This window comes from Heterodontus francisci, chromosome 3 (genome assembly GCF_036365525.1).
Source record: "Heterodontus francisci isolate sHetFra1 chromosome 3, sHetFra1.hap1, whole genome shotgun sequence".
NCBI lineage: Eukaryota > Metazoa > Chordata > Chondrichthyes > Heterodontiformes > Heterodontidae > Heterodontus > Heterodontus francisci.
The window spans coordinates 166,064,434-166,077,857 of record NC_090373.1 but is presented as its reverse complement, the minus strand read 5'-3'; the positions used below and the strand labels follow the sequence as shown (position 1 = coordinate 166,077,857).

General features: G+C 43.0%; 1 protein-coding gene across 2 annotated transcripts in view; it reads left to right on the top strand.

The window, feature by feature from the left end:
* The window catches only part of rev3l (REV3 like, DNA directed polymerase zeta catalytic subunit), a 282,330-nt gene that overhangs the window by 139,280 nt on the left and 129,626 nt on the right, over nucleotides 1-13,424 (top strand). For both annotated transcript variants that reach the window (XM_068027364.1, XM_068027373.1), the window contains exons 11-12: nucleotides 8,302-8,548; nucleotides 11,997-12,139. In XM_068027364.1, coding sequence (XP_067883465.1) covers nucleotides 8,302-8,548; nucleotides 11,997-12,139 — 390 coding nt within the window. The remainder of the gene's footprint in view (nucleotides 1-8,301; nucleotides 8,549-11,996; nucleotides 12,140-13,424) is intronic.

The window sequence follows — 13,424 nt, the reverse complement described above, 5'->3', positions numbered from 1 at the left end:
AGTTTTGCATTGCTAGATCTGTTCGAAATCTATGCCATTTAGCACGGATAGTGCCACACAACACGATGGACGGTGTCCTCAATGTGAAGGCGGGACATCGTCTCCACAAGTACTGTGCGGTGGTCACTCCTACCAATACTGTCATGGACTGAAGCATCTGCGGCAGGCAGATTGGTGAGGACGAGGTCAAGTATGTTTTTCCCTTGTGTTGGTTCCCCCACCACCTGCCGCAGACCCAGTCTAGCAGCTATGTCCTTTCGGATTCGGCCAGCTCAGTCAGTAGTGGTGCTACCGAGCCACTCTTGGTGATGGACATTAAGGTCCCCCACCCAGAGTACATTTTGTGCCCTTGCCACCCTCATTGTTTCCTCCAAGTGGTGTTCAACATGGAGGAGTACTGAGTCATCAGCTGAGGGAGGACGGTAGGTGGTAATCAGTACGAGGTTACCTTGCCCATGTTTGACCTGATGCCATGAGACTTCATGGGGTCCGGAGTCGATGTTGAGGACTCCCAGGGCACCTCCCTCCCTACTGTATACCACTGTGCCGCCACCTCTGGTGGGTCTGTCCTGCCGGTGGGGCAGGACATACGCGGGGATGGTGATGGCAGTGTCTGGGACATTATCTGTCAGGTATGATTCTGTGAGTATGACTGTCAGGCTGTTGCTTGACTAGTCTGTGGGACAACTGTCCCAACTTTGGCACAAGCCCCCAGATGTTAGGAAGGAGGACTTTGCAGGGTCGACAGGGCTGGGTTTGCCATTGTCGTTTCCGGTGCCTCGGTCAATGCCGGTTGGTCTGTCCGGTTTCATTCTTTTTTATAGATTTTGTAGCGGTTAGATACAACTGAGTGGGTTGCTAGGCAATTTCAGAGGGCATGTAAGAGTTAACCACATTGTTGTGGGTCTGGAGTCACATGTAGGCCAGACCAGGTAAGGACAGCAGATTTCCTTCCCTAAAGGACATTAGTTTTTACAACAATCGACAATGGTTTCATGGCCATCATTAGACACGCTTTTTTAATTCCAGATTTATTAATTAAATTCAAATTCCACTTTCTGCTGTGGTGGGATTCGAACCCATGTCCCCAGAGAAATACCCTGGGTCTCTGGGTTACTAGTCCAGTGATAATACCACTACGCCACCGCCTACCCTATGGGATTGGCACCCCATCTACAAACATTCACTCCCTCCACCACCGACGCGCAGTGGCAGCAGTGTGTACCATCTACAAGATGCACTACAGCAATGCACCAAGGCTCCTTAGACAGCACCTTCCAAACCCGCGACCTTTACCAAATAGAAGGACAGTACATGGGAATGCCACCACCTGAAAGTTCCCCTCCAAGCCACACACCATCCTGACTTGGAACGATATCGCCGTTCCTTCACTGTCGCTGGGTCAAAATCCTGGAACTCCCTTCCTAACAGCACAGTGGGTGTACCTACCCCAAATGGACTGCAGCAGTTCAAGAAGGCAGCTCACCACCAACTTCTCGCGGGCAATTAGGGATGGGCAATAAATGCTGGCCTGGCCAGCGTCGCCCACATCCCATGAATGAATAAAGAAAAAAGCTAAGGAACAAAACAAAAGGTGCAATTACATTGCTCGGTGTAGTCTAAAGGCCACCAACTAGTGGAAAGGATGTAGAGGAACATAGTTGCAAAGAAATTACAGCGAGGTGTATGTATTAGAGTATTTATAATGGGGGATTATAATTATCTGAATAAAGACTGGGATAGTTGTAGTGTAAAGGGTAAAGAGGCGCAAAGGTTCCTACAATTTGTTCAGGAAAATTTTCTATGACAGTACGTTTCCAGTCCAACATGAAAGGAGGCACTGCTGGACCTAGTTCTTGGGAATGAGGTGGGCCAAGTGGATCAAATAGCAGAAGAACATATTTAGGGGACAGTGATCATTGCATCATAAGGTTTAGGTTGGCTATAGAAAAGGACAAAGAACAATCCAGAGTAAGAATAATTAACTGGGAGAAAGTCAACTTCAATGGGGTAAGAATGAATCTGGGCCGACTAAATTGGAATCAAAGGTTGGCAGGAAAAACGGTAACTGAACAATGGACTACTTTCAAAGAAGAGATAGTTCAGGCGCAGTCCAAGTATATTCCCTCGAAGGGGAAAAGTAGGGCAAACAAATAGAGCTCCCTGGATGACAAAAGCGATTGAGATGACGAAGAAAAAGTGTGCTTATAACTGATATCAGGTAGATAATACAATGGAGAACCAGGCTGAATATAGAAGGTTCAGAGGGGAAGTGAAAAGGCAAATAAGAGAAGCAAAGAGAGAGTATGAAAAGTAACTGACTGTTAACATAAAAGGGAATCTCAAAGTCTTCTATAGGCATATAAATAGTAAAAAGTGGAGTGGGGCCAATTAAGAACCAAAAGGGGAATTTACACATGGAGGCAGGGGAATATTTGAGGTATTAAATGAATACTTTACATCTGTCTTTGTCAAGAAAGAAGATGCTACCCAGGCCACAGTCAAAGAGGAGGTAATTCAGACTCTAGAAGATTTAAAATTGATGAGGTATTCGATAGACTGTCTATAATTAAAGTTGATAAAGCATCAGGACCGGTTGAGATACATCCAGGGGTACTGAGGGAAGTGAGTGGAAATTGCGGAGGCACTGGCCATTAATTTTCCAGTCTCCCTTAGACTCAGGTGGTGCCAGAGGACAGACGAATTGCCAATGTTGCACCCTTGTTCAAAAAAAGTCCAGCAACCAAAGGCCAGTCAGTTTAACTTCGGTGGTGGGGAAACTTCTAGAAACAATAATGCAGGACTAAATTAATAGTCACATGGACAAATGAGAGTTAATTAAGGAAAGCCAGCATGGATTCGTTAAGGGAAAACCATGTTTAACTAACTTGCTGGAGGTTTTTGAAGAGGTAACAGAGAGGGTTGATGAGTTCAATGCTGTTGATGTGGTGTACATGGACTTCCAAAAGGCATTTGATACAGTGCCGTACAACAAACTTGAGCAAAGTTATAGCTCATGGAATAAAAGGGACAATCACCCACAAGGTGAATTGCTCACTCGGAGAACTGGTGCGGACGCAATGGGCCGAATGGCCTCCTGAGCTGTAAGAATTCTGTGATTCTGTGGTCCATATACGTTTGGCACCTCCCAGCTGTGTGCCCATCTTTACGACTGTTCAATGTTTAAACTTTCCCATTCAAGTTTCCATCTCTGCAGTACTGAAACAAGCCCCAATAAGTCACAAATGAGATGCTGTATGCCAGTGACCATGGTGCAGTATTTCTATCCTCCTTGCTTCAAACTCGCTGTAGCCTTTGCGACAGTCGACCTCGCTCTCCTCTTCCAACGTCTCTACGACATTGTACAGTTCAGAGGACCACCTTTGCTCAGTTCCAAGAGAATTGGATAGTTATCTGAAGAGAAAAAGTTGCAAGGCTATGGGCAAAAGGCAGGGGAGAGGCTTGAGTCGAGTAGCTCTTAGCTGGCATGGGCACAATGGGCTGAATGGTCTTCTATGCTGTGACCATTCTATGATTCAATCTAATCCTGCCAAAGCATCTCCAGCAATGGCACCAGCACTGCCAACTCTACTGTCTGATTTGTTCAGCTACCTATCTGAGGTCCAGTGCTGAATGAGTTTCTTACAGTTAAGCATGGAAAAAAGCAATGACATTATCTTCCGCCTCATCATTAAACTCCAAACCCTTGTCCTTGTCTCAGGGTCAACCAGCCCATTCGCACCCCCTCAGCATCTTATTTGATGAGCTGAGTTTCTGATCATAAAGATTGCCTCCTTCCATCTTCATCGCATTGCCCGACTCCACCCCTGCCTCAGTTCATCTATTGCAGAAACCCTTATACTTGTCTTTGTCACTTCCAGACTTGACTATTCCAATACAAAAGCAAAATGCTGAGAATGCTGGAAATAGTCAGCAGGTCGGGCAGTATCTGTGGAGAGAGAAAGAGTTAACGTTTCAGGTCTGTGTGACCTTTCATCAGAACTGCCAACTATTCCAATACTCTTCTGGCTGGCCTCTCACCGACACTCCATGAGCTTCATCCCATCCAAAACTCTGCTGTATATATACTATCCTGATCCTGATCACCTGCATTGGCTTCAAAATTAAAATTATCTCCCTTGTGTATAAATCTATCTCTGGAGTAGTCTTCAGGTTTACATCCTCCAATACAGGCCTCCATTGCCTTCAGCCATCTAGGCTATGGAATCTCCTCCCTCTCCTCCTCTAAACAACCTTTCTTAAATCCACCTCTTTGCCCAAGGTTTTGCACTGTTGCATATTAATGACTCATCAACAGAATGAACTAACAAAGGATTCTGGAGACAGATGGACTCAGCCCAAACCAAGATGAATAGGTGTGAAGTTGCACCCTGTTAACAGAATGGTCTCCATTCAGACATCAATCGATAGCCAAGGCCTCCACATCCTGTCCATTGTGTGGTGACAGGAGGGGAGAGGACCATATGTCTCCTAACAGAAACTCTGATGAATTTTTACTGTAAAAAGGAGCCAGGGGGGAGATCAAGGCAGCATCTTACGAAAGCAGTCCAGCTAGGGACTGTGAAAGAGATCCAGCCAAGCAAGGAAGAAGTCCTGCTGCAAATTCTATACTTCAGCTTGCTGCAGCAGAGACCGTAGTAGCCATCAGAAAAGCTACAACGCCTCAACAAGTTCAAGACTACAAATGCCCAGGCCTATACCTTTTAAAAGAGACTGTTGTCCTGAGAAAATTCAACAGATTTACCGTAAACTACGAACACCTACCTCACTGTACTTTAAACTGCTTAATCCTTTTCTCTCTATATCTATTCTTGTGTATGTGTGGGTGAGGTTGCAACCATTTCCGGTTTTGTGTAAAGATAAATAGTTTTTTAACCTACAAAAAAACCTGTCAATTGTCTGTTTATTTGACCCGAAAGAGACTCCAGGGCCAACGCAACATTTTAACAAAACACCATTGCGGGCAGTTGGGAGGTGAAGATTGGGAAACACCCACACTGATTTTCACCTGTCCGTAACACTGTGCAACTTGATCAATGCACTAACTGGACTTAATCATAACTTGTACTGGAATCTGACACAGTATACAATAAATAACTATAATTGACAAAAAAGCTTCTTTTGTCATAAGTTACACGATTTGTTTAAGAATGATAGAAACATAGAAAAATAGGAGCAGGAGTGGGCCATTCGGCCCTTCGAACCTGCTCCGCCATTCAATACAATCATGGCTGATCATCCAAGCTCAGTAACCTGTTCCCACCTTCTGTCGGTATCCCTTGATTCCATTAGCCCTAAGAACTATATTTAAATTTTTCTTGAATATGTTTAATGATTCAAATATATTTAATGATTCAACTGCTTTCCGTGGTAGAGAATTCCACAGGTTCACCACTCTCTGGGTGACGAAAACTCTCCTCATCTCAGTCCTAATTGGCTTACTCCTTATCCTTTGACTGTGACCCCTGGTCCTGGATTCCCCCGCCATTGGGAACATCCTTCCTGCATCTAATCTGTCCAGTCCTGTTAGAATTTTGAGGGTTTCTATGAGATCTCCTCTCATTCTTCTGAACTCTAGCGCATACAAGCCTAATCGACCCAATCTCTCTTCATACGTCAGTCCTGCCATCCCAGGAATCAGTCGGGTGAGCCTTCACTGCACTCTGCCCATAGCAAGAACATCCTTCCTCAGATAAGGAGACCAAAACTGCACACAATACTCCAGATGTAGTCTCACCAAGGCTTGTATAATTGCAGCAAGACATCCTTGCTCTTGTACTCTAATCCTCTTGCTATGAAGGCCAACATACCATTTGCCACCTTAACTGCCTGCTACACCTGCATGCTTACTTTCAGCGACTGACGCACATGGACACCCGGGTCTCGCTGCACCTCCCCCTTTCCCAATCTTGCGCCGTTCAGTTAATCTGCCTTTCTGTTTTTGCCACCAGAGTGGATAACCTCACATTTATCCATATTATACTGCATCTGCCATGTGTTTGCCCACTCACTCAACCTATCCAAATCACACTGGAGCTTCTCTGCATCCTCCTCACGGCTCACACTCCCACCCAGCTTTGTGTCGTCTGCAAACTTGGATATATTACATTTAATTCCCTCATCTAATCATTAATATATATTGTGAATAGCTGGGGTTCTAGCACTGATCCCTGCGGTACCCCACTAGTCATTGCCTGCCACTCGGAAAAAGACCAGTTTATTCCTACTCTTTGTTTCCAGTCTGCCAACCAGTTCTCTATCCATATCAGTACCTTACCCCCAATCCCATGTGCTTTAATTTTGCATGCTAATCTCTTATTTGGGACCTTATCGAAAGCCTTCTGAAAGTCCAAATACACCACATCCACTGATTCTCCCTTATCTCTTCTGCTAGTTGCATTCTCAAAAAAATTCCAGAAGATCTGTCAAGCATGATTTCCCTTTCGTAAATCCATGTTGACTTTGTCCGATCCAGTCATTGTTTTCCAAGTGCTCTGCTATTACATCTTTTATAATGGACTCTAGCATTTTCCCCACTACTGATGTCAGGCTAAGTGGTCTATAATTCCCTGTTTCTCTCTACCTCTTTTTAAAAATAGTGGTGTTACGTTAGCTACCCTCCAATCTGTTGGAACGGTTCCAGAGTCTATAAAGTTTTGAAAAATGGCCAGCAATGCATCTACTATTTCTAGGGCCACTTCCTTAAGTACTCTGGGATGTAGATTATCAGGCCCTGAGGATTTATCGGCCTTCAATCCCATCAATTTCCCTAACACCATTCCCTACTAATACTGATTTCATACATTTCCTCCTCCTCACTAGACCCTATGTTCCCCAACATTTCTGGGAGGTAATTTGTGTCCTCCTTTATGAAGACAAAACCAAAGTATGTATTTAATTGATCTGCCATTTCTTTGTTCCCCATTATAAATTCCCCCGTTTCTGACTGTAAAGGACCCACATTTGTCTTCACTAATCTTTTTCTCTTCACATATCTATAGAAGCTTTTACAGTCAGTTTTTATGTTTTCTGCAAGCTTACTCTCATACTCTAGTTTCCCCTTCTTAATCAATCCCTTTGTCTTCCTTTGCTGAATTCTAAACTGCTCCCAATCCTCAGGTTTGCTGCTTGTTCTGGCCGTTTTATATTTCTCCCCCTTGGATCGATTACTATCCCTAATTTCTTTTGTAAGCCACAGTTGAGCCACCCTTCCTGTTTTATTTTTGCGCCAGACAGGAATGAACAATTGTTGTAATTCATCCATGCGCTGTTTAAATGCTAACCGTTGCCTATCCACTGTCAACCTTTTAGGTAACGTTCACCGATTTATCATAGCCAACTCGCGCCTCATACCTTCATGGTTTCTTTTGTTTAGATTCAGGACCCTAGTCTCGGAATCAACTCTCACTCTCCATCTTAATGAAGAATTCTATCATGTTATGGTTGCTCTGCTGCAGGGGACTCGGCACAACAAGATTGTTAACTAATCCTTTCTCATTACACAATACCCAGTCTAGGATGGCCTGTTCTCTCGTTGGTTCCTCAACGTATTGGTCCAAAAAACCATCACGTACGCACTCCAGGAATTCCTCCTCTACAGTAGGAAGTGAAGAGACCTTTAGTTTCAGTTTGTAGTGATGCAGCAGAAGAATTGAGAAAAAATTAAGAGATGCATTAGCCATGTTGCTTTCACTAAACTGGGATTGAGTAAAGAGTAGTATTGGTTGAGTTGAGAAAGAGCGCAGTAAGTATTGTAGACTTGACCAAAATTTTAATTTGTCTGTTTTTAAATGGAACAGAGTATAAATATTCATTGGGAATTTGAAGATTTAAACTTTAATGCTACTAAAACAACTGATTTACTTTAGTCCTGCTCTGTCACAATATAATGTAAAAGCATGCAGTAAACTCAAATAGCAGTCAGGTAAAGTTGATTTAATTCCCGGATGCAAAAATTTCAAAGTTGTATTCTCCACACCCTATTCCCCTGTGCCCCTTGCATGCTTGCCTGAATCTCTCAAGTGCACCTTGCCCTCTGGCACTAGTGAGCTTATTCTGTCCCTCATCCCGCCCAGTCTGTCACCAATCCTACCCTCACCTTAACACCTGCTCTTCCCCCTTGCAGTGCTGTCTCTCTCTCATTTGTTTCAACTTATATGAAAATGTTAGCATAATAGCTTAAACATCTGCTTTGAAAAATGGGAACTCAAGGTATTCAGTCTTGTAAGTGGGTGAGATTTGCTGCTTGCAAACTAACACATTTTCAATATGCTCAAATAGATGCCAGTCAAGACCAGGCAATGGTGAATTTGTTAGCTGGGTTAGAGGAAGACGGGTATGCGAATACAAGATTCCCATTTGCACCTGGTAGGTCTTCGCAACAACAATCTGCAGGCAATTGCAGCTACCAGCAGAACAGTGATGATGAAGAAAATGAGCCTGAAATTCAGAAAGAAGAGTTGGAACTCAGTTTAATAATGTCACAGCGTTGGGATGGTGAATTTCCAGATAATATTGGGAAAATTAGGTAAGAAATTTATACATCTAGTCTATCTAACATTTGGGAAAACGCTGTACTTTCTGTGACTGATTTTAAGTCATTTTGTAGTAGAGAACTTGAGTGTTGCTGAAAATAGAGACATGCTGTCGAAACTTTTCGTCTTGCACTCATCAGGACAATCACAAGAATAACCAATGTAAGGGAAAAGAACAACTTATACTGTATGAGAAGAGAGTGCTGATTGGTTGGCAAGTGAACTCTGGTAGAGGCGTTGCCATGGCGAATGCACCAGTTTATGGTGACTGACAGTTAACTACCAAGCTTTGTTTAAAATTTAAGCCAGGCAGCTTGACTCTGAATGGTCAAGGCATTTCCCTGAGGAATGAACCGGCGAATGGCTGACACCTATTTTGTTCAGCTGAAACAGGCGCAATGTTTGTACATGGCCTTTCTGGCTGCAAAGAACAGGGGCCCTGTGTATTAATATTTGTAGCTTCCAGTACGTGCAAATGCGCCACACTGTGAACCCTACTGACAATCTAAGAATTACGCTGACAGCTAAGAATTACGCTGACGATCAATTTAAGATTGTTAGTAGGGCTCACAGTGTGGTGCATTTGCACGTACTGGAAGCTACAAATATTAATACACAGGACCCTGTTCTTTGCAGACAGAAAGAATATTTATTTTTTATTCATTCATGGGATGTGGGCATCGCTGGCTAGGCCAGCATTTATTGCCCATCCCTAATTGCCCTTGAGAAGGTGGTGGTGAGCTGCCTTCTTGAACCACTGCAGTCCATTTGGGGTAGGTATACCCGCAGTGCAGTTAGGAAGGGAGTTCTAGGATTTTGACCCAGCGTCAGTGAAAGAACGACGATATAGTTCCAATTCACTTGGAGGAGAACTTGGTGGTGGTCCCATGCATTTGCTGCCCTTCTTCTAGTTGGTAGAAGTCGCGAGTTTGGAAGGTGCTGTCTAAGGAGCCTTGGTGCATTGCTGCATGGATCTTGTAGATGGTACACAATGCTGCCACTGTGTGTCCATGGTGGAGGGAGTGAATGTTTGTGGATGGCGTGCCAATCAAGCAGACTGCCTTGTCCTGAATGGTGTCGAGCTTCTTGAGTGTTGTTGGAGCTGCACCTATCCAGGCAGGTGGAGAGTATTCCATCACTTGTGTCGTATAGATGGTGGACAGGCATTGGGGAATCAGGAGGTGAGTTACTCGCTGCAGGATTCCTAGCCTCTGACCTGCTCTTGTAGCCATGGTATTATATGGCTACTCCAGTTCAATTTCTGGTCAATGGTAGCCCCATGGATGTTAGTGGGGAATTCAGCGATTGTAATGCCATTGAATGTCAAGGTGCGATGGTTAGATTCTCTCTTGTTTGAGATGGTCATTGTCTGGCACTCTTGTGGCACGAATGTTCGTTTGCACTTAACAGCCCAAGCTGGGATATTGTCCAGTTCTTGCTGCATTTCTACATGGACTCCTTCAGTATTTGAGGAGCTACGAATGGTGCTGAACATTGTGCAATCATCAGCGAGCATCCCCACTTCTGACCTTATGATTGATGGAAGGTCATTGATGAAGCCGCTCAAGATGGTTGGGCCTAGGACACTACCCTGAGGAACTCCTGCAGTAATGTCCTGGAGCTCAGATGACTGACCTCCAAGGACCACAACCATCTTCCTTTGCGCTAGGTATGACTCCAACCAGCGGAGGGTTTTCCCCCTGATTCCCATTGACTTCAGTTTTGCTAGGGCTCCTTGATGCCATACTCTGATAGGGGTGCCTTGATGTCAAGTCACGCCTCCTGTACAAACATTGTGCCTGTTTCAGCTGAACAAAATAAGTGACAGCTGGTTCATTCAACTGGTGCATTCGCCATGGCACTGCCTCTACCAATCAGAGTTCACTTACCAACCAATCAGCACTCTCTTCTCATACAGAATAAGTTTTTGTTTTCCCTGACATTGGTTATTCATGTGGATTGTCTTGATGAGTGCAAAGCTTCAACAACATGTCTCTATTTTCAGCAATGCTGATTTTTAAATGCCTAATTTTTATTCATATTCATCTGCAGGCATTTATTGAGTATTGATCCAAAGAAAGGACAGAATGGTATAAGCCTTGGCTGTGTCTTAGCACACTCTACTTATCTGTGCACCAATAGTGTCATGTTACCAGTATTTTCTATTTAATCATTGATGTGTAGTGTTTCACAGTCTTAAGCAGCCAATATTAGATACTAGGTTGACCAAAGCCATCATCTTAGGCCCTTGCTGAAAATTCTGTTCTCGCCACCCCTTCCACTGCGTCCTTTTGCTGAATTAGATTGTTTGCAACCGCAGTGTCCTATCCAACTGAACGTCTAACCCCATATCCCCTCCATTTCACTGAAATAGCGATTGAAGTCAGAGACTTGTTAAGCTTTTCAATGCAGGCATTACATTGAAAATTTTTTTTTTTTTAAATTGTACAGATCTACTTGTATTAGTTTGAAGTTGCTTAATTCACCTTACTGGATAATTTAAATTATGCGTAAAAGGTTTTTTGAATAATTTAAATTGGTTTAAAAAAAAATTAGAATTATCGGGAGTGGGTAATTGTGCTCAAGGTTGGGAATGAATTGAAGAGACTTCAGTCCTTTTATAAAGAAATTTTACTAAATTCTATAGTCTCAGTAAGTTATTCACTCAAGGTAAATGGGTAATCTACTTCTCTGCACCTCGTATCTAGTCACTTACCAGCAGAGATTTGGCAATGGGTCATCTAACTTGATCAAGGCATGTAGGTGAGGTGCAACCCTTCCAATAATCTGCATACAGGTGGATTGCAATCAAAATACATTCAATTTAACTGATTTGAAGAATTCTCAAATACAAGAAGGACACTGAGTTTAACTTCATTTTTTTCAGCATATGAAATAGGATTAACTCTAGATATTAGTGTTTGGTGAATAAATCATAAGCGCACATAAAAAAGAAGCAGGAGTAGACCATATGGCCTCTGAGCTTGCTCTACCATTCAACACGATCATGAACGATCTGCTTCAACTCTCCTTTCCCCCGTGGATTCCCTGAGATCAAATCTATCTATCCCAGCCTTGAATATACTCAACAATGGAGCATCCACAACACTCTGGGGTAGGGAATTTAAAAGATTCACAAATCCGAGTGAAGAAATTTCTCCTCATCTCAGTCCTAAATAATCAATCCCTATCCTGAGGCCATACCCCAGTATTCTAGATTCCCCAGCTGGGAAAGCAACCTCTGTCTACCCTGCCAAACCTGTCTATATCTCTCTTCAGCCTCTTGTGTCCTACTCACAGCTTACATTCCCACCTAGCTTTGTATCATCAGCAAACTTGGATGCAGTAAGCTTTCCAATCTAATAGGATATTGGTTGTGCTGAAAATGTTTCAAGCCAATGAATATCTTTGCAGAATTATTGAAAAGAAGTATTGTTTCAGATTTTCAGAGAAGAATGTAAGTGACTGCTCATCAGAGGAAGATAATGCGTTTCCTGACGGTCAGATAGAGTGGCGAGGAAATCGGAACATGGTGGCTAATCTTTCTATTCCTCAGCTTGATGGAGCTGCAGATGAGAACACTGGTATGTGTCTTTGTTGTCTAGTGTAACCCATTGAGTACTGAAGGGCTAGGTTGGCTTACACAGCATGCAGATATTTTATCTGTTGGAAATAAAAATTGCATTCTTAATACTATGGATTAATTTCAGTCTGTTGCAAAATTGAGAATTAATTAAAGGAAATGTTTAGTTCATTAACATTATTTGTCATCTGAGTTGAATTAATTTTCCTTCTAGCTATTCATTTACACGAGTGGGGAAGGTCATCTAGTAAAATACAAATAAAAACAAGAAATGCTGGAACCACTCAGCAGGTCTGGCAGCATCTGTGGAAAGAGAAGCAGAGTTAACGTTTTGGGTCAGTGACCCTTCTTCGGAACGCTGACCCGAAACGTTAACTCTGCTTCTCTTTCCACAGATGCTGCCAGACCTGCTGAGTATTTCCAGCATTTCTTGTTTTTATTTCAGATTTCCAGCATCCGCAGTATTTTGCTTTTATTTTAGTAAAATACAAAAACTGGTAATGCACGCATTTCCTGTTCTTCGCACTTCACATGCACAATGCTATGCAAATTTTATTCATTAATGTATAAAGAACCAAAGGCAACCATTTCCCATGTACAGAAGAATTCACTAGCAATTCAACACCAGAGTCATCACATCTACAGGCTCTAATTTGCTGGCGCACACAAAGGCGCAAGGTCTTGATCTGGGGATTTGTGATCCGCAATGCCTATTGTGATCCTGGAATTTTGAGGTTCATTATTGCAGATCCTTGATGGGGATTGATATTGCTTTTTACCATTGCCTTCATTTGGCTACTAGGATCTCTGTCTTTCGCCAACTCCTCCACTCTTGGTTCTCTCTTGCCTGTGCTCCCCAACCCTTTGGCTCCTGCTTCTGTCCACCAAATCATTAGAAATAATGCCAGCAACACTGTTCCTTAGTGACTGAACTTTCTTCTTGCTGTTGCATTACTTCTGTAATATGAAGGTTTTAAGCAGTGTATTCTGGCATTTGTCATCATTAAAGTAATGAGGGATTCTGTGTATACACATCTTGGGACTTTAAAGCCAGTTGGAGTAATTCTAGTCTGGTTAGACCCATTAGAATGCTTGTTACTATAGTAAGACATTCTCAAATTAAGCAGACTTTCTTCAAGACTCTTTATTTTCATGTATTGTTGCTATTTTTATATTAGTTTTAGTTTAGTTTAGTTTAGAGATACAGCACTGAAACAGGCCCTTTGGCCCACCGAGTCTGTGCCGGCCATCAACCACCCACTTATACTAATCCTATACTAATCCCA